Source organism: Rousettus aegyptiacus, unplaced genomic scaffold (assembly GCF_014176215.1).
Source record: "Rousettus aegyptiacus isolate mRouAeg1 unplaced genomic scaffold, mRouAeg1.p scaffold_m13_p_10, whole genome shotgun sequence".
Taxonomy (NCBI): domain Eukaryota; kingdom Metazoa; phylum Chordata; class Mammalia; order Chiroptera; family Pteropodidae; genus Rousettus; species Rousettus aegyptiacus.
The window spans coordinates 67978281-68002826 of NW_023416285.1; the positions used below are offsets into that span (position 1 = coordinate 67978281).

A 24546-nucleotide genomic window follows, 5' to 3' on the forward strand; every position below is an offset into this window, starting at 1 on the left:
ATCTTTCCTTGTCTCCCAACCTACATATTCAAATATTCGCTTAACACTTTAAATTAGATGACTAGCAGACATCTCAAATCTAACATATCCAAAAATAAAATTCTGTCCTTTTCCCAATATACTACTGGGCCCATCCCCATGAATGTCACCCTTTCACTTGCTCAGGCCAAAGACATGGAATTATCCTTGATTTTTCTCTTTGTCATTATCTCCACATTCCAATCAGGGTGTACTGTTGGCTCTACTTTGAAAGTGTATCCATAATCCTGCCACTTCTTACCACTTCTGTTGCTACTATGCTAGTCTAAATCCAATTATTTTTTGCCTGGATCTAAAAGAACTTCCCTTCACTCTTACTCCTCCATAGCTTCTTTTAACATAGCAGTAATATTTCGAAATGAAAATGAAAATTGTCATTTTTTACTCATTACTATTAATTAGCTTCCCATCTCATTCAGAGGTAAATATACCACAATCTTTAAAATAGCAGAAACACTGCTAATTTGAACTGAAGGGGATAGGGGTGGGATGAAACAAAGACTGTTAGGCTCCTTTGAATTGGCAGGATGAGGTGATAGAATGATACTCTTGCAAATGGGTACTATTTTCAAGAAGAGAGAAAAACGACCTAAAGGTGACTCAGAGATGGGTCACTGCCTTGGTTTCAATAAACCAAATGGCCTCCAGTTGAAGACTCTGGGCTAGGACTGCCCTGTATTTATAACCTTGGAGCAGAACTATGGAGACAAGATTACTATACCAGCAGGTCTGGTAAAGGATTATTCTTGAGCCTTAAGATCTGCAGAAATTCACCTTGCTAGGTTTTGGACTTTCTTGCGATTCGTTACCTTTTCTTCTTTCCTATTTTTCTCTTTTGGAATGTGAATATATTCTGTGTTTGTTCCACAGTTGTATTTTGGAAGCACATAACTCGTTTGGTTTTCACAGGTTTACAGCTGGGGAAGAATTTTACCTCAGGATAAATTATAACTTGTCTCATCCATATCTAATTTTGATGATACTGAGATGACACTTTAAATTTCAGTCTTTAGAACTGATACTAAATAAGTATCAGTTCTAAACGTATACTTGATGTGAGAAGGACATGAACTTTGGGGAGCTATGGGCAGAATGAACTGAATTTCATGTTCCCCCAACATTTATATGTTGAAGCCTTAACACTCAATGTGATGGTACTGAGTTAGGGTCTTTGGGAAGTGTTTACATTTAGATGAAGTCATGAGGGTGGGGCCTCCCTGATGGGATTAATGCCCTTATAAGAAGGGGAAGAGAGACCGGAGAGTTCTCTCTCTCTGCCTTTTACTCTCTCTGACATGTGAGGACACAATAAGAAGGCAGCTGTCTGCCAGCCAGGAAGAGGACTCTCACCAGGAACCAAATCAGCCGCACCTTGTTCTTGGATTTTACAGCCTCCGGAACTGTAAGGAATCAACGGCTATCATTTTAAGCCCTTTAATTTATGGTATTGTTTTATAGCAGTCCAAGATAATTAAGACATATACTCTCTTAATTTCATTAGCAAATAAATAATAATGAAATTCTGCTTCATCTTTTAAGTCAACAAAATATTTCCTCAGACATTGTTCTTGCCATGCATGAGGATAAATTACAGGAAAGGATCACTTCCAAATCAGTGTATTTTGACACATCAAGCAGAGATTTCCTAAAAATTCTTGGCTTTCAATCATTTAGACATTTAGTAAGGTATTTCATGACCTTGTCTTTCAGCTTAGTGGATAGATATCTTTGTACATAGGAAAAGTAACTCTTAACAGTAAGGTAATTTTATTAAAGATTTATTTTTTTCCCTCATGGAATAAATTTTCAAAACATTATAATTATCAGAGACATAAAATGCATTTAAGACAGTGTAGTATTGATTTCCATATAGGACTAGCTTTTTATCCATAGCATAAGCTTACTAACACACATATGCATTATATTCACTCTTGTTGAAGCAGCAGTTTTTTTCTGTATCTTTAGAATATTTACATGTAAAATGCATCCAGTGGAGGGCATAAATGGTAAGAGGAGATTGAGAAGTTGACTTAAAAATAAGGTCGACTAAGACCACCTTATTGCTATGTTTGCAAATTATTTGTTTTAATGTGTAGGTTAAAAGAAGGAAAACAGTCTACAGTGCTTAACTTTAAACTAGCTATTGTATGGTGATCAAGAAGAACTCTGGATATATGGGATAGAATTTTTGGGGATCTTCTCTTTTGTATAGAGTAAGTAATCTTTACTGAGTTGCTCCTGAGTACAGGGGCTTGTTTTATTGCTCCTTCTTCATCTGCAAAAATAAAATGGCCAAAGAAAGGAGGAGTCAGAAATCCAACAGGCATTATTAATTACTCTCTTATCTTTCTTCTCTATAACTAATCAGTTATCAAATTCAGTAGAAGTTAATATTTCTTGATCTTCTCCCCTTCTGCCACTATCTTAAACTCTGATCACTTCTCACTGAGTTTATTACAGTGTTCATTTTGCTTCCGGGTCTGCCTCTTTTTAAATTGTACATAGTCATCTTTCTGTAACACATGTATATCATCAGACTATTACTCTTTGGTTGATATTCTATAGTGGCCTCTCATGGCCATCGGTATCTAGTCCAAACATCTTAACAGTAAATGTTGAATAAGTCCTAAAAAGTTTTTGCCATCATGACTTATTTGCTATTTTATATCACATGAAAATTTCTTTAAGAACATCTTTTTTATTTTTATTTTTATTTTTTGGTTCCCAGCTTTCATGATGTTGCAAGCATGGGCTTAGTTTACTAGACGATCTTTACTTTCCATGCTTTTTTAGAACCAAGGGCATGTGGTTTCCAAACTGTCTATAATTGTTTGTGGTCCTTTTTCTACAAAGAAGTATAAGCTTTATGATATCAGAAAGTACGTCTTATTTGCTGTTTTATCAGTGGAGCACAGGAAAATTCCTAATACACAAAAAATATATGTTTAGATAAATAGTCTTCAATTTAAATAGTCTACTATCTTTTTTAAATTTGCCAATTATTGTCATCTCACCTTTTGACATTGACTTGGAAATGATGTTGACTGTTATCCTGCTTAACATTTGAATTTTTCACCATCATCAGCCCTCTTGAAACATCTCAGATAATAGGGATCTCCCTACCCCCAAGAAGACTGTTTCCCTATTAGATAGCTTTAATATTTATAATTTTCTTCTTCATGTTGAGCCAAAATTTACCTCTAAAGTTCTATTCTAATTTGTCTTACTTTTGCCCCATTGAACCCTATCTGCTGTTCTTGTAAACATCATATATTATAGAAGGTTTGTCTCTAGATGTATCTTACTGCTATAACAGATTTTACTTTGTATATGGAGAAAAAGACATTATTCAGGAGCTTATTATTATATATTCATACCTGATGTAGAGGACTGTTCATTGGAATATTACCCAATTAGACCAAAACATTTAAACAACATATTTATCACTGAACAGTGAAAAATTATGCTAATAAAAGTAATACACAGTAATGTGTAGTATACTTCAGGAAAATGTAAAATTCTAAAAACTGAGCATTATGCTTTCCATGATGAAAGATTTAAAATTATCCTAAAATACAATGACTTTTTATAATAGCATTAGAACACCAAACTGAATAGAGATGATTCTTTTAACAATATATGACTAAAATGTTAAAATTTGGCTTCAGAAAGCCTAATACTCTGGTTTGTAAAATTTGGTCTTGTAAGATATACTCTTAATTACATGCTGGAAGTCATATTTGTATTTTACTGTTAAGAATATAACTTATCTTTTTTAGTCATTATCTTTAATAATATTAAAGACTTTGGGTAGCAAACTATGTATACTTGCAGTTTATTTTTTAACTGTCAAGTGGTATCAGAGATAATGTCTAGCATTGAGGTAATTATGTAGTTGAGGTAACAAATACTAATATTAAAATTTATAGAAAACTCATTTTATTTCAAAAGTATAGAAACATCAATTATCTTTTTTGAAAATTAAATAGTACATCTTTATATTTCAAACTAGACATAAATTGTCTTCTTATACAGTCCCTTAGGTTTCTGAGTGATGACTTGCTGTGTGAATTGAATGATGAAAATGTAAATTTTACATTTAGTTAAATCTCTGATACATTGTAATTGTTTCCCTTTTGTAGTCAGGATCAGCCATAGGAAATATTGTTTCTTCATCACTCACAAGTGGGTTTATAATCAGCTACCATTTCTACTCACCAACAATAAGATATTAGAGGAAGAGAGGTCCAGAACTTTAAACATGGATGGTAGTATAAAAGAGGAATAGGGTGTACAGTAGAGAAGGAGAAAATAGCAACAGTGGGTAAGCTCTATATAGTCATCAATACCAACAAGTGATACCTTGTGCATAGAATTAGAGGAAATAGACAACGGTTGCAAATGGAAAAAGAATGACAGACATCACCTTCCCTTTAAAGTCAAGTATATCAACTTAGTGGATAGTAAGACTATCCACAAAAATTTTAGGTGGAAAGTTAGTAACATACATGAAAAATTAATAAAACTAGAGCGCTGAAGAAGTACTGAGTGTAGTCAGACAGGGAATTAGTATAATTTCTTTGAATTTGAGGAAAAGTTCAGGCAAATTTTAAATCCAGCATATAGTCATTGAAAGCAGCCATTGAAAGAAGAACCAGGCCCTAAAATAATGAGTCATAAATCTATTGTTAGCCATAGAAAGTAAGGAAAGTAATATTTTCAAAGAGAATCACTTGTCAAAATTGGAAGCACTTTCCAACAAGGAAATAATGGCTATTTTAAACTATTGAAAACATTCACAGAGAGCATAACCTAACCAGTTTTGTATCTGAATTTCTAGAAAGAAACTGTTAATGGACTGTTTGTGGAAACTTGAAAAAAAAAAAAGAGAGAGAGAGAGAGCCTGAGAGTAAAAATTCAGGTCAGGTCAAAGAGAAGAGTACAATGAGGGAATTAGGAGGGTATATGTTTCCAGTTACTGTAGTAGGAATACCTTCTCTGGATCATGAAATTAAGCTTAGTCATTGTCTGGCTAAAACATCTATCTTACTCCCTTAAGGCTGCTATAATACCACACATCGAGTAGGTTATAAACAACAGTTCTAGAGGCTGGAAGTCTAAGATTTATCTCTCAAGGTTCTGGAGACTGGAAGTCTGAAATGGGTGTATTAGCATGGCAGGGTGAGACCCCTTTTCTGGGCCTTAGATTGCTGACTTCTCACTGTCATCGTCAAAGAATTTCTGAGAGGATGAAGATCAGATACTGGACTGTTATCACTCCACTGAAGCATCTAAAGTAGCTTACTATATTGTTCCTTGGCATTTCTTTATTCTGTAGAATCAATATACACATTTAATGTGGCAGTACTTTCTTTTTAAATATCTAAATAAATGTTAGAAATTGATAGCATCTAAACAGAGGTAATTACATAATACTTATTGCCTAAATGTATACAATTAAGAATCCTAAATAAGCAAAAATGTTAGAGAATTTTGGCATAGTAGCAGTTTGAGAAGGGAAACAGTTTGGGAAGGGCAATCTTTCAGATCACTACTTCCAGAGTGAGGCTGACCTGAGTGTGTTGACATTGTGACTACATTTTATATTTTAAACTATTTTCTGTCTTCCCTAATATACTGCAAGAATTTGAATGACCTTCCTTGTGTAGAGATAAATTATATTCAGACTATATGAAGAGATTCAAATATTTGATTAAGTAAAACCTAGATGGAAAATTCATTTTTTGCTAATGTCATTGGTCATTTATCTATTTTGTGTGTATGTGTATATGTATATATGTTTACATATACATACCTATGTGGATACAACTTTAAATATAAATGATATTTGAATTCTCTGATGGTTTCACCCTTAGTTTATGTAATTGAAGCTTTGGTTTTCCATTTAAGAAGTCATATAGAACATATACTCGTGCCTGCTCTGTGCTGGATCTCTTGCCTCTTAAGTTCATATGATGTTGCAAGGGTGGGGAGATAATTAAATTAGTACATATCAAGTCTGATTAAATATGGCTAAATTTGTCTGAATTATTATCATACTCATGAACTCTGATGGAAATGGTCAGGAGCAAAATGAGAGGCCTTATTTTGTGCATGAAGACTTAAATATTGTATTGCTCTGGAAAATATATTAAAGAAAACTTTAAGACCAAATAGATCACCTTGGTTGATTACCATTGGTAGGAACAGGATTCTTTCCTTGGATCTGCTCTAAGACCATCTGATATAAAGACCACACACACACACACACACACACACACACACACACACACACGGAAATGGGAAATGTGAAGTTAAGTTTGTGAAGTTAAACCCTTTTTAGAAAGGGAAATTGAAACGATTGTGTGTGTGTGTGTGTGTGTGTGTGTGTGTGTGTGTAAATATGCACATGTAAATACATGTCTTTATGTTGTCCTTTAACTGATATGACAAGTGAAAACTGCATAACTCTTCTCTTGTTCCCCCATTCCCTTGTTTTCTCCATTATGGCCCTATAGCGAGACACCTATCTTGACTTAACTGTGTCAGAATTTACTCACTCAGCAAACATTTATGGAGAACTTTTATATGCAAAATACTCCATAGGTGCTAGGAATTCAAATATGAATAAAAGAGTTCCTCTTTTCAATAAGTTTATGATTAAGTGGGAATAAAATAAGGGCAGACATTGTTAATAAATTATATACAGTTACAGAACTAAGAGCCTTTTTGTTGTCCAGCCTCTGCTGGACACTATTTCATTATCACCTACATTCCTATACTTATTACACCTCTTCAAAGCCATTTTTTCTTAGCCTACAATAATTATTATTATCCTTATTTACATATGAGGAAGTGAAGCAATGAAAGTTTGCAGCCTGCCCAAGATCACATAGTTAATAAAGTTGCAGAACTGAGACTAGAATTTCCTGGGTCTTACATTCAGGATCACATTGTTTATATATGGTTATTTGCAGTCTCACCAAGGTGGTATAAAATAATGTAGACAATAGGTGAAAAGATGACAGTCCTGATTAAAGAGATCAATAAAGTGCCTTAACGGATGATGGGATTTTTATTTTTTTTAAGATTCACTGTTCTCAACAACTTCTGACCTATAGTTAGAATTTCTGATTTCTTCCTAAGCTCTCTTGATTTTTAATCCCTAATACATCCAAAGGTCTGAGAAGGGCATTTAAAAAAAAGCAATTCATCATGTTGACCAGCAGATGCTTTGCCCGAGGGCAAAGCAACGAACCTTCGAGTTTTAAATATCGTGGGATATTGAGGCCAAACATTCAGATTTCAGAAGTAAAACTAAAAGGAACTAATAGCCTCCGGAAAATGCATTCTCAACCTTAATTCTATCCACAAGCAATAGTAGTACCATAACAAATACAGGGACAGTTCAGCTCTCTCCCCTGTCCTGGGACCAGGAGAACACAATAGGAATAATTGACCAATTAAAGCAATATAATCTATACATGGAAGGAAGAGGAAACTGTATATTTAGTAACGTCCATTTCTAATGTGCATTTGGAACTTGCGCCAGTTCTTTAATGGATACCTTGGCATCAGTAAAACAGCAGGAAACTATATTGCACTCCAGATGCTACCATTTAAGTGGCCCCCTGCTACTGGTTCTGCTGACAAGGTAGTTGAATACAAGAAGTGAGCACTATTTTTTAGGTAGCTCTAGCTTGTGCTGTCATAGCATCATTTTTAAAGTTTTCTCTACGCACTTAAAAAGGCTCTGATTGAGGAAGAACTGAGACTTTGCTAAGAGAACACTTAGCTTGCTATAGCTATAACTTACTTGCCTTCTAAGAAATTTTCTTGTGTTTGGTTTGCAGCTAGCTCAAGTGACTGAGAAATTCAGGGCCAGAGTTGTTTTAAGGGTCAAAAGAATGAGGAAATCCCTGGGAGACCCAGTTGAAAGGCGTACTTTCCTGTAATTCACTACTATGTACACTTACCAAAATGACTCTGGGTTCTAGGCCTCTGAACATATTCAAAAACAATTTTTAATATATTTTTTCTTTTTATTATCTGCTAAATTTTGAATAATTTTCTCATATTTCCCCTCTTGTTCACTAACTTTCTCTTTAGTTTGGCTAAACTGTCATTAAACCTATTGGTTGGATTTTTAACTTTATATTTTTAGAAATTCTTTTCAGTTTTTTTCAAATCTCCTTAGTCATTCTTTGTAGTTTCTTGTTTATAGAATATATTTTAAGATTTAAACAGAATACTTTGAGTGTGATAAATATGTTTATTTTGGAGACAGTCTGTGATAATTCCATTATCTTAAGTACTGGAGTGTGAATTTCTTCTGCTCTTTTGGTTCTTGCTCATGGTGCCTTGTTTTCTTGGTATTTGGTATTTTTGTCTGTGAGCTGCTCATTTTCCTTAGACTTTTAATTGTGAAAATCCTTTGAGATTTGGAATAAAAGTTCATTATTCTGGAGAGTATTTACATTTACTTCTGTGAGTTTAGGATCTCTAAATTATATTTCGTTTGAGGGTGTGAGACAGTGTGAAATGGGCTGTAAACCTGCAGGAGGGCTAGTCTTTGATTCCAAAACTTTAATCACCATTTTTAATCAATGTCCACTAGGTATTTTCAAGTGTTGAGTTAGTTTTTTTGTAATTTTCTGCTGAGTGGGTTCTTTCTGACCCATCTTTTCCCTGAAGATAGAACACTTTGGCATCACAGTTGTAAGAAGATAGATTTCCAACTTTAGAAAGGTTTGGGCTTTAGTTACTAGTCTCCAACTAGTAACCAAACTAGTAACTTTGGTTACACACACATTAAAATCATGAACACTGAAGTTCAAATTTACTTTTTGTGAAAAATAGAACAAATGGTGGCTGAACTCCATGCTTATTTAACAGGATTCCTTCACTTAACCTCTGCTTTAAGCTATATTTGAGTCCAAGCTCTTTTCCAGAGTGTTGTGTTTGTGTGTGTATATACATATATATACACATATATATGTATATGTATACACATATGTATATATACACACACACACACATATATACACACACACATATATATATATATATATATATTCATTCATATATTCAGCAATGTTACTACAGATTAAGATCTTAATCAGAAACATTCTGGAAAAGAGCTTGGACTCAAATATAGCTACACGTATACTTTACTTTTTTTTTTTCTTGTCGAGGTGGAATATAGATAAAACTTTTATCAATAAAAAGCACAGAGATTATCTATATATTTAGCCACTTACCAGAATGCAGAGGCATAAATTAACTACCATACAACTTCTGCCAAATCTATGGCTGAGATAATATTCCATTGCATATATTTAGCCATAACAATGAAAGAAATCCTTGCCATTTGGGACAATGTGGATGAACCTGGAGAGTATTATGCTAAACGAAATAAATCAGACAATGAAAAACAAATACTCCATGATTTTACTAATATGTGGAATCAAAACAAAACAAAACAACCTGAACTCAAAAAAAAAAATAAAAATAAAAACAAAGAATAGATTGGTTATTGTCAGGGAAAGGAAGTGGTGGAAACGGGAAGACATTGGTCAAAGGATATCCATTTCCAGTTATAAGATAACTTGTATGACTTTAATATACAGCTTGGTGACTATAGTTAACAACAACAACAACAAAAAACAAATACATAAAGATCACTTTTTAGCAATAGGGAGAATAGATGTGGAATGGAAAAAGGCAGAGGTGTTATAGAAACACCATTAAAGAAAGCATGTGAAAAGAAGATGAACTATGATGGAGGAAGTTTGGAAGGAGAGAATTTAACAGATTTGAGGTGTTTTTAGGATGAAGAATTAAAATAATTCAGTGTTGTAGTAAATATTTCGAGAGAGTTAAAGACATCAAGAATGATTTCTAAGTTTAACTTGCTTAATCACATGGGCAGAGGGGATATTTACTGGGTTGGAAAACATTGGAATGGACCAAGTTTAAGAGTGGAAGAGCATGGTTGTACACATAAGCCTATTGATTTTCGAGACATCAAATTGTGTTTGAATTATCTTTTGAACGTCCAGAGTCATCTAATCACCCATGATAAGTAAGTTTATTAGTATGGCTAGGAATATGAGAGAGATAGATGGGGAGGGGAGGGGGAGAGAATATAAAGTGAAAATAATAGGAAACCTATGGCTGAGCCATTAAAAACGCCAACATTAAGGACCTGTTAGAGGAATATGAGTTTATAAAGAAGAAATAGCCATAGAAATAGGAAGAAAACTAAGGGAAGCTAGTGGAAGAAGAGATATCCAGAGGAGGAACACATCATTGGTGTTATGGTAGTTGAAAAGTCAAGAAAAGTAATTTAATATGTCCATTTTAAAGACAAAGAGGTCATTATTGATCATTATAATATATATTTGTATAGAATGTTGGGGTGCAAACTGGGTGGAATTCAAGAAGAATAAATGGAAGCTCAGATAACACCCAGGGTTCATTAAGTAGTTGTTCGAAACTGGATTCTTTTCTGCAGTTAAAAAATGAATTATATAAAGAATTCTCATCATCTAGCTACTGGGTATACGTTGTATCAATAGTTTTGGTCTTTGCCAGTATTTCAGCAGTCACTATTTGTAGACTTTTAGATAACATGTGCTATGACTGTAAGGCATACTTCAGGAAATACCTTCATAATCTAGTTTATATCCAATGCTGGATGAAGCATGAAAACTACTTATCTTCCCAGTATTAATTCCAAGATTTTCTTAGTTATTTTCCCTGGCTCTTTAATGTAAATTACAAAATTATAGGTGAGATTGCAACATCATGAACTCTGAAATAAATACAGGAAATGGCTCCGCTTTGGATATTATTAATTATAAACACATTTAGATTCTAACTATCTTTACTCTGATTATTTTGTGTTTATCCATTCTTGTAAATTGCATACATTTGTTCCAAAGAAGTCTCTGAGGCTTATCTGCTGTTGTTTCTTAGTAACATTAAAAACAAATTTTTATTATTGCAGTATGATGTTCAAGAGAAATGAAAATGTGTTATGGAATTGGCAAAAAGCCAGAAGGAGCTTTATTTCAATATGATGCTATGTGTCACCATTGCATGTACTGTTGTTATGAATTTGACATTAAAAGAGAGTCTCTTGACTTATACAGTATTTTACCTTTAAAAGTAAAGTGTTTGAAAGTTTAGCCTTGATAGTTTGAGAAAATCCTGTCATAAACCTTTCTACCCCCATTTCTTTTTATCCCGGTTAGCCTGTTTCAGAACTTAGCTCATTCATCCAGGAAGCTCTTCATGAGCTCTTTAGATGAGAAAGTTGTCTTTTATTTTTGGTGACATAGCATTCTGATCATGTCTATTATAATACTTTTCAAATTGAAACCTTACGATCATTTTTTTTTTTTTTTTGTCCCTCTTGCTAACTAAGTATTCCTGGATAGCAAACTCCAGTTTTTAGCAGGCTGTAGCCACATAATAGAAGCTCAGTTGAATGTTTTAGCAACAAAATAACTGCAATGATCTTTAGGATATTCTAGAGGACCTTTTCATTTTACAAAAAAACTTGAAAAGGTAACTTTTAATTTGAGAAATAAGTAGCAGAAGAAGAATATACATGTGACCTTCACACAATACTAATTGTTCTTCACACTGACTTTTCTAGGCCAATGCAACACATTTATTTGTAACTTTTAATATAGAAACAAAATGTTAGAGATGGAAAAAACTAGAGAAAATCTAGTCTACTGGTCCTCATCATACAATGAATTAATATCTGTTTTCCCCACTTCCAATAGACATAATAATTGGATCACATTTTTCTTTCGGTATAATGGTCATCTTTCCCTGCCCCTCCCCCACCCCGATTTAGTGTGTATCACACCTTTCTCAGGTAACAGCTACCTGTTGCTCTTAGGAAGCCATCCAACTTCCATTCTGAGTCAATGTCCTGATTCTAGAGCAGGGCAAAAGATTCAGGTCCCTTACATGTTTCTATACATAGATCTTTGTGCCTTTTATAACTAGCTTACGTTAGAAAAATACATACATGAGATTGGTTCTCCACCTTTCCCTCAATTAGAATGTGAATCCAGGATCGAAGTAGCTGGATTTTTATATATACTTTCTCCTCCTCATCCTCTTATTTCTACCCATGCTCTTCCTCAACATATATTTATAATATGAAGTCATAAATGGGCAGTGACAAAAAGATTCCTAAAAACATTAAAGGGCAATTTAAAACGATGTCTGCGTCTTTCTGATCTTATGATTTGGATTCTATGAATGTGATAACATACATGATCTATATAAAGAAGCCCACAGTTCCTTTGTCAACAATGGTTCTAAGCTGTATAGATTGTATAGTAATCATAATTATATCCTATTTGCATAAAAATCATACTTTTCTAATTAACAATTATTCAAATGGTTGTTATGCTAATTTAGTTTAAGAATGTCCATTTAGTCTGAAATTTTAGACTCCAGTAGATTTATGAAAGAGAAACTGAAGATAATCTTTTTGAAACTAGAATTTTAATTGGAAATCTTAGGATTTCAGAACAAGTACCATGATTTGAATTTCAGTTACATATGGTTAGACAGGTAACCTCTGTCAGCCTTGCTTTCTTCTTTAGTGTCCATTCCTCAGGAACTTAAAAGCTAAAATGAAATATCAATTCACTAAAGCAGACACCATGCCTCAAGGTTTTGCAAAGTGCATTGTATCTTGCTTTCTTGTGAGGCATCTTCAAGGAAAAAAATTAGTTTACTGAAGTCAGCCCCTCTGGCCAGAGTCTTTCTCACTTCCAAATAATGAATACAAATTGGAAGGAAAAAAAAGGAAAAGGTAAAATGCCAATATCTTGTTAAATTTTTCAAAAAGTTTCCACAGTTTATGAAAGCGAAAACACAGACACACTGAAATACAGAACTAGCCTGGTAAAACAACTTGCAAAGTGGTCACAGTTAACTACTTCAGGGCTGTTCCGTGCTTGTCTTATCAAATGGAATTTCTCCGCAAATGCTCCATAAGTTGTCCAGGTGATGGCAGTAACAAAAGCCTTACTCATAAAGGCTTTTTGTACAGATATATTTTGAGCAGAATTTAGGAGGGGAGAGGTAGTCCAAGTTAGAAATGAAAAATCTGGAGACTTCAGGAACAAGGAGGAAAGGATTATTTTGCAGCACTAAATATTTCAATCTGAACTTGGAATGTGGTTAAAATTTACTTCTGGAGTAGACCCTTACTAATATCTGATTAGCAACAGAAAACAATTTTCACGAAAAATAGAAACACTTGGTAAATGTCTTTCAAAATTAAATTGTCTTTGATATATAAAAGTTTAATTTAGAATACTGATATATAAATATATCAGTCATATACTGGTGACCATGTTATTTCATGCAATGTATTAAGTTTTAGGAAGAGAGCTATTGTGGTTACTCTTATGAGAAAATTTTCTGGGCCTGCTAAAGTGTAATAGAAAAAAAAAAGAAATATTACACAGTAATGCCACTGACTTGCAGTGTGACATGAAGAAAAACCCTCAACCTCTGTTACTGTTTTGTTCTCTTACACATGGCTATCAGAAAAGAATGAAAAATAATATAGCCGAAAGCACTTTTGACTAACGAAAATATAATGGGTACTTAATGAGTAAACCACATTAAAGTGATCAGGTCCGTGTAAGGAATTGCCTGAGTAAGCACTGTGGCTCCCAGGATGGACATTACTGAATACCTGCAGCATTCTACACAGGATCGAAACAGTCTGTTCATTTAGACTTTGGCTGTGGAAATGTGAAGGAGAGGACATATTTTCTATTCAATCACTCTTCAGGCAAAATTTGCTATTTGAGGACATCAGCTCACAAGGCGTCCACTCTGTTATTTCTCCTTCCTGGCATATCGGTCCACTGCTATAATCTGCCTTTTTTTTTTATCTGTTCAGGCAGCATCCATTTATGTAACTTTTTAGGCTTAACAAAGTGACAGCTTAAGCAAATGGTTGCACCATCCATCAATTCTATGACCCAGAAGATGACGCCATTACGTATGAAATAGAACCATTGTTCAGCATTTCCACCAGCAGCATTGCTTTTTTTTTCAGGATCCCCATATTTCCTATTATGAAAAGGCTGAAGTCTTAAGTAGTCTTGATGGGAGACACTTTGCACTGTGTACACTTAATCCCTTCTTGAGAAGCATAGTCTTCTGAGAAATACATAAATGAATGGACGAGATTACAGGTTATGTGCATTTTCATTTTAAGGAGATTGTCTTTTTATCATTTCTTATTTTGTGTTGATATTCTGAAGCTGTAAAAAGAAGAGTAGAAATAAAAGCAGGTGGAAAGGAAGACATTACAGTTGAGTAAAGTAGCATAGGAGCCTTCATTCAAAAATGTCTCATTCATTTTTTGCCACACACTAGTATTACTAGTGCTTTTAATGTTTTTAAATGTTGCCAAATGTTTCTGTTGACTAACTTATTCCCAGGCGGTCCCTATTAACTCTTTAAGGTCACTCAGGTACTGCTTTCTAAATTACCATGGTGGTGAACTTAATTACTACTGTAGTTTTTCAGTGGCCTAAAAGAATAAATGGTCTTCTTAAAACACTTTTCTCTTTGGAAAGGTCTGGCGTGTAAAAGTCAGATAGGACCTTAGAGATTATCTGATTCAGTGTTCCATAGACTTGTCTGACAAAACTCTTCTGAGAACTTGCTTTAAAAATACAGATTCTCGGGTCACTTCCCTGGATACTCTGTTACAGTAAGTTTGACATGAAGCCCAAAATTTATATTTTATGAACAAAAATTCCAGATCAATTGGGCTCAGGCAAGTTTTAGAAAAAACAAATCAGTTACACCTTTTTTTTTTTTTTTAAATAGATGAGGAAGCAAATGCCCTAACAGATTAAGTAGTTCATCTAAATTGTACTGCAAAACATTTTATTAAAATTGAGAATAATTTAGGAAAAGATGTTGATGGAAACCTTTAAGCATCCCATGGCAGGGAATGGGACAGTACATTTTCTTAGAATTTAAGCTTTCTATATTGAATTTAAAAAAATGTCATTTAAAAGATTGTGAGAGAAATGACAAGGGGAAATTTTGCTCTGTATACAACAATGATTCTTAACCAGGGATAAGTTTGCTCTCAGGTAACATTTAACAATGTCTGTAGATATGCTTTTGGTGTCACAACTGAAGTGGGGAAGGTACTGCTGTCATATAGTGCATAGAGGCTGGGGTGGTACCAGACACCCTACAGTGCACGGGACATTAGCCACAACAAAGAATTACCTGGACCAAAATGTCAATAGTGTCCAGGTTGGGAAACTTTGATATTCACTTAATCCCATCTTGACTATCACCTCCGTGTGATAATTACTATTAAATATTTAATAGTAATATCTGGGCACATTTGAGAAATAAGACACAGTCTTTGATTTTCTTCCTGATATTAGATAGAAAGCCTTATTTCAAAGCTAAGCAGGTTATTTATTGGTCTGTGTTGGTCTATACTTAGACTTGATTAAGTTGATTTTTTTTTTCCCCCTTAGGATCATATAGTAAATCCTTTTGGAATCTCTCCTCCTCTTTCTATTCAGGTACCTAGACCTGCCTATTTGTGGAGCACCTCAATTATGTTCACTTTGACCTTGCTGCCTTCTGTACCTAGATCACCCAAACTCCAATTCCCTGAGGTCAGGTACAAGCTACACTGTCAATGTCTGCTGATTTTTAACAGAAATCGAGACAGAGATTTTGGCCAAAATCTTAACCCAGAGGTTAAGTGAATGGAAATTTTAATTTACTTTTAGTAGCTTATTTTCCAAATCTCTCTTATTTTATTTTCTGATATTCCTCAGTTCTATCTCCTTTCCATCTCTGTTGTCAGTACTTAATTCAAATCATCATCATCTTTTTCATGAACCTTTGAAACAAACACATAGCTAATCTCTTAACTTTCCTGCCGTTTTGTTGTCTTCCCACCCAGTCTCCAGCTAACAATCATCTTTGTTAAGTGCTTTTTCTCCCAGATTTTTTCCCACCTCAATCTTTTCCTGATTAAACCAATTGGTAATTTCTCCTCAACTATGAGTGTTTCTCAAACTGTATTACATATGGAATCTTTTTAAAGGGAGAAAATTATTTCATATCACTTGTATTATCTTAAATTATTTCATTATAGAATCACTTATATATGTGTAAACATAAAACCAAATTCATCCTCTTTATGTTTAAAACAATACAACTATGAAAACAGAACTTATTTTCAAAAAATTGAACCAACCTGTACAGCAAAAATTCAATTTGCAATGTTAATTCAATGTAACAGTTCATATTGTCCTGAAACTGTAACACGGTTTTTAGTGGCCCCAAACTCTTTTATATACAAATGCTTGTGCTATATAGTGAGCTGTTGTATGGCTCAATTTTTCTAATTCTTCATTTTGTCTCTGGCCTGAACACATTTAAATATGAAAGCTTCCTCCATTATCTTCACATTAGTCCAGGATAAATAGCTGTTGTGCACCTAGTACAACCAAAATCCAGAACAAAGATAAACACAGGCACTAGAAACTGATACACTGCATCATACAGGTCTCCTATTATTTTCTTATATTTTATATTATTGTGAGAGTAAAAACAGATTTAAGAATTTTCATTGTTAACCCCCGGAAAAGGTTGACTTTGAGTGCTGTTTTCTCAACAATGACAAATAGTGACCCATAGAATTTAGTCCAAAAGCCATGGAGAGGCATATAAAGTTCTAAAATGCTGTCCTTTCTTCGTCCCTCTGGGCGTATTTGTGGGCATTTGCTGCTTCAGCAGTGTTAATTATCTCGCCAGATTGCTGCATCATCTACGGCTCCTCCCCAGTTTTCTTTTTTTTCCTATTTTTTTCATCATCCTTCAAGATCAAGCCTAGGTATCATTTCCTCCAAAACAGTGAGCCCCAACTCCAGGCTGCAGACCAGTATAGGTCTGTGACCTGTTAGGAACTGTGCCACACAGCAGGAGGTGAACAGCTGGAGTGAAGCTGTATCTGTATTTGCAGTCTCAGCTCCACCTCAGATCATCGGGTACCGAAAAGGTTGGAGACCGCTGCTCTAAAACCATTACAAGAACTCCGATTGAAATGTATCTTTCCTCTGCAGACGAAGGACACCCTGTGCTCATGTCTAGGCTGTCTTCTACCTTAGGACAGTGGCTCTGTTCATTCCCTCACTCTGCCATAATTCTCAGGAGTAGGCATGGTACCAGTATCTGGCACTCAGCCCAAGCCCTGACACCCAATAGTCACTCAATAAATATGTAGTAAACTGAATCATTTTCACATAATAGGCCCTCTCTGGTAACCACACAGAGATGTTTGTTGTTTGACTTGTTTGTTTCCAGTACTCAGAATTGAATATACTTTAAGAAGATATGATATAATCGAAAAATGAACTGGATTTAGAATCAAAGAACTTGAGTTCATATCCCATCCTGTCATCTGTTTTTCTATGTAAAATGCAGATAATTTCCATTTCATAACATTTTTGCAGCTGTGCAAAATTCTGGCTTGTATTCAATAAATATTAGTTTCTTTCTTCATTATTGCTTTACTTCTTTTTATAGCATTTAGTGATTTGAAATTATTATTACCACTGAAGCTTCAAATCTATATACCTCCTTATTACAGTTTGAGTTCTAGTATTAGTTATTTTTTCCAAACTGAGTTTCAAAATTACTATATAAAATAGATGACACACTCTTTCCTTTTCATCCTCATAGGTTACTTCACGCTCTTGAACTATTTATATTTATTCTGAACATATTTCTTTTATTGCCAGAAGCATGAGAGAACTTCTACTTTGTTCTTATTACCTAGAGAAATCTGTCTTCTTCCATCTTTTTGTGGTCTGTTTTCATCAGAAAGCATCTACTTTTAGAAATGTTTTCTCTACCTGCATTTTATTATTGAATTTTCTCTTTATGCTTTCATATGGATATTAGAACTTAGAACTTCAATTCTTTTAGTAATAGGCTTAGGGCTTTTTTCCACTAATGCAAAATTTATTGTAGGAGGAATTTACGTGGAGTTCAACAATATGGAAAATTTCTCTAATCAATGGGTTCCTAGATCTTACATGTGCTTTATAAACAAAACTGGAAAGAAAGTAGATGTAAAAGCATGTAGCTGATGCTGATAAAGAAAAAAAAAAATGGAAAGCCTGCATTTTTTCTATTATAGGGTGAAATGGCAACTACAAACTACAAAAAGAGGTCCTGAAGAAAAGTTCTTAGTAATAGGCATTTCTTGGTACAAGAAGATTCAGGTTAGATGGAAGACAAAATCTTTATAGATAGCCAAATGATGAACTAAACTACTAGTGACAAAGTATCTGAGTTTCAACATAACATCATGAGGATAAGAATAATGAAATCGATTTGTCATAAAGCAGTAGGATGAGTCAATGACCAGCAAGAGATCCTTATTATACCAGATTATTCTCAGGTTATATGCCTTCCTAAAGACTAAAAGCAATGTTTGGCACAAGTGGTTTTGTATTAGATTAAGGCTGCACCTGTCTTACCCTGACCCATTTCACCTTCAATTTACTCTCTGAATTCTGTACAAATTAAAACTCTGGTGCCTTTTGATGGACAGATTCATGACTAACAGGAAAAACACTCTGAATATTTGGAACCTCAGAAGAAATGCATTTGGTTTTGTTTTTGCTCTGTTTGTTACAGTTATGAAGACTACCAGTTAACCATCTGGTAGGAAAGAAAAGAGAGCCTTTGGGTTCTGTTTTCTAAGTTGGGAATAAAGTCATGTGTGTTGGCAAATCTTGGTGAATAGTTATAAGTTTACAAGTACTGACCTCAGGCTCTTTTGTATCCATGTTGCATTTGGGCCACAGTTAACATATGTTGTTGCTAGAATAAGAGCACTGTTTGGCAGCTTGCACAAAGAAGAGAAATTGACAGAACTATTTGTTTCTGCTTCTAGATCTCCTATTCCATATACCTGTTTAAAAAATAAAATTGTTAGGGCTATTATGACATCTACATTTGATTTCATGATTTGTAACTCATTCTCGGTGTAAATTTTAACTTCTTATGAAGCTACTAATATTTATTTATATGTCACATTAGTTCAAAAAGTTGTTTTTAGGCTTTTGTGTCAGCTACTATGTATGCAAATTTACGTCTCTTGCTCTTGAAGAACTTGTAGTCTCTTGGAGGAGAATATAAAGATAATTCCTCTAAAGAATGGCCAGACAAGCCACGGGCTTGGAGGAAATATTTGCAAAAGACATGTCTGAAGTCTTTTGTTATGTAGGTTCATTGACTGTAACAAATCTGTGGTATAGGAGGGAGAAACTATGCATGTGTGGAGTCAGGGTGTATTTGGGACTCTCTGTACTTTCCACTCAGTTTGGCTGTGAACCCAAAACTGCTCTAAAAATAGTCTTAAATATGATAAAGCCAATGCATCATACCACAAAAGAAGGGTTTTACGAAGCGCCAGAAAAGAGTGGACTTATTCAGCCTCTTGTGGGGTGCTGAAGAACACTTCACGGAAGCAATGATTTTTAAGCTGAGATTTAAAAGACAAGGAGAATTTTACCTGTAGAAAGGTTCAAGGCAGGAATTACAGGTAGAGAAGAAGAATGAGGGAAGAGAAAGGGGATTGGGAGGGAGGAAAGGAACAGGAGAAAAAGTTATTACATACTCTGTGAATGCCTTGTAATTCCGACTGAAATTAGAGCTTATAGTAGACATAGGAAGAGTGGAGCGAATTGGTAACTTTAGCTATGTTATCCATTTTGTCAGCCATACTGATGATTTTGTAGTCTCTAGAGAGCAAGCCATTGGCTGTTTGCGAAGAATAGAAAAACTAACACTTACTGTGTGTTTATTTACTCTTGTGGTGGTTGTTATGCATTATTACATGCAATCTTCACAATACCCCTTGGAGTTAGACATTATTGTCTCAGTTTGCCATTGAAGAAACTAAGGCAAAGAGAGGTTAAATAACTGCCCCATTTCACAGCTAATCAGGGGCAGAGCTGAGAATTAAATCCAGATATCATGATATCAAAACTTACATGCCTTGGCCACACTCCGAGAAGTGGTGTGGGCAAAACATTCGATGAGGGAGGAAATGAATACATATCAGAAGTCATTGCTCATCTTTGTTTTTCCAGGTCTCTGCAAGGAAATAGACCGGCAGCTGCAATCAACTGCAATTCTATCACACTTTCATGATGTTTCCCTTGGCTAGAAATGCATTAAGAAGTTTCAAGATTCGAAGCATTCGGCAAATTAGGGCAAGACAGAGCCACAGAAAACACTCCCCAGATTTTCATGATAAATATGGTAATACTTTACTAGCCAGTGGAATCACTTTCTGTGTTGTTGCCTGGATATTTGCAACCATACAGATTGGAATAAAGTGGAACCTGTCCCCTGTTGGCAGAGTCACCCCAAAAGAGTGGAATGACGACTAACCATCACAGTTACTGTAATATAGAATTGTTTCAAAACTAATTTGTCATTTAAGCACTCTGTTGCTTGTTTAAATGTAACGTAATTGAAAAATTAAACTATATTTGAAACCTTTAAAATGTTTTTGAAAGTAATCATTTTCGTGCCTGGAAGTAAGGCAGTAACTGTGGGTCTACATTACAGGGGTTTATGCATAACAAATATTTGAAAGTAGAATTAATAAATCATGTATTCTACTGGTGTAACGATTTATACTAGGTATCCTTCAGTGGATATACACATATATGTACCTTATGAATTAATTTGTCTGGCAAATCTCATTGAGATATTCATGATCTGACTTAAAACATATTCATGATCTGACTTTTTGAGTTTTCGTCTTTCTCTCCCTGGTCTGAACCACCATACTTTCACTGGGATTATCATAAAAACTTTATAGCTGGTCTTCTTGCTTCTACACTTGTTTCTCTTCAAACCTACCAACTCTACCCCAAAATACACATAATCTTTTTAAAACACAGAAGCCAGAATGATCATTTAAAGTTATTATCCTGGGGATATCATTCCTCTTTTTAAAGCCCAATGACTCCTGTTCACTTCAGAGTTAAAGCGAACATCCTTAGAAATGTTCACAGGATCCTTGAAATGCTGTAGTGTTCGGTTTCACTTTTGCATCAAGACTTTTCCATTTGCTCTTCTTTCTGTTTGGAATGCATTCCTACAGATCCTGTGTGACTCACTCCATCACACTTTTCAGGGTTTCATTCACATGTCATCTTTTCAGAAAAGTCCTTTGACTACCCTTTTTAAAATTACTACCTCTACTTAGACTGAGCTTTGTCTATCTTGCTTGCTTCCTTCATTTTTCTCTGTAGCAATTATCTTTATCAGCATAAGATATATTGTATTGTTTATTGTCTGTGTGCAGAACTTCATAAAAGCATAGCTAGGGACTGTTTCTTTCATGACATTATCCCTACAATAGAGACTGATAAATTTGGACTTCAGAAATTATTGGTTGAATTAATGAATTAATGAGTGACTTTAAATAATTCAATATCCCTGTTAGTCTAAAATAATGAATTTGTTTACCACTGTGGGTATGGGTTTACAGTTATTATAGGGGGGCATATTAGTTATCTATTGCTATTTTACAAATTCCCCTAAATGTGTTGGCTTAAAACAATAAACATCATCTCACAATTTCTGTGGTTCTAGAACCTGAGGATGGCTTAGCTGGATGCCTCTGGATCAGGATCTTACACTTCTGCAATCAAAGTGTCAGATAGGCATACAATCATCTCAAGGCAGAACTGGATGAGGACCTACATCCATACTCTCTAACATGGCTGTCAATTGACCTCAGGACCTCTATGGACATTGTCTGGAGACACCAGTTCCATGTTATGTGGGTCTCTCCATAGGGCAGCTCACACTGTACAGCTGACATCCCTGAGAATAAAAGAGGGTCCCCAAGAAAGAAGCCACAATTTTTTTATAATTTATTTTTTCAAGTGACATTCCATCACCTCCACCATTTTTTGTTTCTTTTACTAGAAGTGAGTCACTGAGGCCATACAAAAAGGGATGAGATTAAAGGAGGACATGATTACCTGAAAGCAGGGATCATTGGGGATTATTTTATAGGCTGTCTACCACAGTTGGCAATGGAGACCACCTCCTTTTCTTAAATTACTAACTTTAAAGTAAGTTTCTTATTCTTCAATCTCAAATCTATATTAATATCATTTGCTCTAGATAAAGGACATTACATGTTTCCATCCACTTTTTACCATGTGAAAGTTTCTCTACAGTCCTTCCTAGGTTTAGAATTTGTAGGTCTTAGGGAATATTCACCCTCAGTTTTATCAGTATTACTAAACTATTCCCTATAGTGATTGAATGATTATATTATCCCAACCTTCGTTCTTAGCTCCTTCTAAGCTCCTCCTCAAAGTTCTCATCCATTTTAGTATTTGTTACTTTGATGAGTATGAAATAGTAGTTCATGTTTTAATTTGTATTTTCCTGATTACTGATGAGATTGGACATCCTGTGTTTGCTTTTTTTCTTTTGTGTGACTTTTCTGTTTCTTTTACAAATTTTCTATTCAGTTATTTGTCTTACTCATTTGTAGGATTTTTTAAATGTATTCTGTATACTAATTATTGTTTAATGAGAGAGGCAAAACCAATATGAATGGGATAGAATATTGGGTTAATTATGGGAATTAGAACTTGTGCCTAGCTAAGCTGACAGAAGCCACAGTAATCCACCCCTTGTCAACTTGACATCAGTGCACATTTATTCTAATCATACCTTTTTTAAAAAATAAAGACAATAGCAAAAAGACATGATGCATTTTCTCCTCATAAAACTCACTAAATCTATCCCCTAAAGTAGATACAAAGTCCCTTTGCCAGTGGAAGGGTGGTACTCTCGTCTTTCATTTTAGTGGAACTATTGCTGTAATTCTTAGTAGAAGCCTAATACTTCTAGACCAGCAAATTACAAAAACATTGGAAGAGGAAATAAATATTTCTCTAGTGGATCACTAGGGGTAATTTTGGAGAAGCTACTCTCATATCTACTTCTTGATTCCCAGTCCTAAATTCTGGCTCTAGGAAGAATAGAATCATGTATTTTTTGGTTATTTAGAGTATGTCCAACATCCTGGAAGATGCCTCAAACTTGCAAGGCAGTGTTATCCAACTGCTGTTGTAAGTAACACTTTTAAAGGTCATTACACAACCCTATTAGTGATGGAAAACATGGTAAGCTCATTGACTCCCATAAGTATGAGCCCATTCCTGTATGTCATTTGCTATAAAATAAAATTTCATGGTCAGTATAAATGCGCTGTCATGTACCATGGTGCTAAATAAGGGATTTTGGAAGTTCATGGATGGAGATATTCACAGAAAAGTCACAGGAAAGAAGGTATATCTACATTGTTAGTAACTGTGTATTTAAACGAGAACAAAATGTCACCTTTTTCCATCATGGAAATGGTCCAATGAAATCAAACTGCTAGCTACCTGATTCTCTCCTCTCCCCCAAGGAATGATGCCAAATGGAGGTTGATCTGTCCATTTGCTAGATTTGGCACTCATCAGTGGCTACAGACAAATTAGCCTTTATGCGGGCAAGTCCATCATGTTGAGCCCATACACATAACCTTCACCCCTGCTGTCATATCCATTTTGCCTCTGAGTCATTATGAAAACTCAGAGTGGCAGAGAAAGAGAGTGAAAGCCGTGAGAATGGGCCATCTCGTCCTTCTGATTATTAGATACTTCTCTGCTGAGTATCCTTTTTGTGAGTATATGGTACATAAATGTCTTTCCATTCTGTGTTCATTTGGAGAAGTCCGTCTTTTCAGACTGTTGTCACCAGTTTTCCAATAGCATTTCTTCTAATTCCTTGACCAGCCTGCCAAACCTTTAGCTGGTCCCCATGATAAAATACAGAATTGTACCTCTGGCCATTATGCATTCCAAGCAAATGAGCAACTGTGTACTATAAACAACTTAATGTACTGCTCATAGAATATATTTTACGATTTAAACAGAATTATTTGAGTGTGATAAATATGTTTATTTTGGAGACACTCTGTAATAATTCCATTATCTGAAGTGCTTGAATGTGGATTTCTTCTATTCTTTTGGTTCTTGTAAATTTGGAATTAAACTGTATTGCTGAAGCTGTCCACTTTCAGGAATAAGCTTTAGAATTTCTCACTTTACTTCCAAAGTATACTATCTGTTCGTCTTTCTTCAGTTGTACAGGTTGGAAGTTCTGGAGAAGGATTGAAATTGGAGCTATTGAAGATAGGGAGCTATCATCAATTGCTATGAAAACCATGGGAGTGAAAAACATTATCAAGAGAATGTATCATTGAGGAAGTAGGGATAGGGAATGCATATGGTATGTCATGAGTATTTTAAAACAATTACTTTCTTCCTTACCTTCACCCTGAATATTTTCTGATTTGAA

General features: G+C 34.7%; 1 protein-coding gene across 2 annotated transcripts in view; it reads left to right on the forward strand.

Moving 5' to 3' along the window:
- LOC107519004 (cytochrome c oxidase subunit 7B2, mitochondrial) overlaps window positions 1-20669 on the forward strand; it is a 114024-nt gene extending 93355 nt beyond the window's left edge. For both annotated transcript variants that reach the window (XM_016161199.2, XM_036227965.1), the window contains one exon: window positions 20250-20669. In XM_016161199.2, coding sequence (XP_016016685.1) covers window positions 20307-20552 — 246 coding nt within the window. In that variant the 5' untranslated portion in view covers window positions 20250-20306 and the 3' untranslated portion in view covers window positions 20553-20669. The remainder of the gene's footprint in view (window positions 1-20249) is intronic.
- Window positions 20670-24546: the final 3877 nt, after the last annotated feature.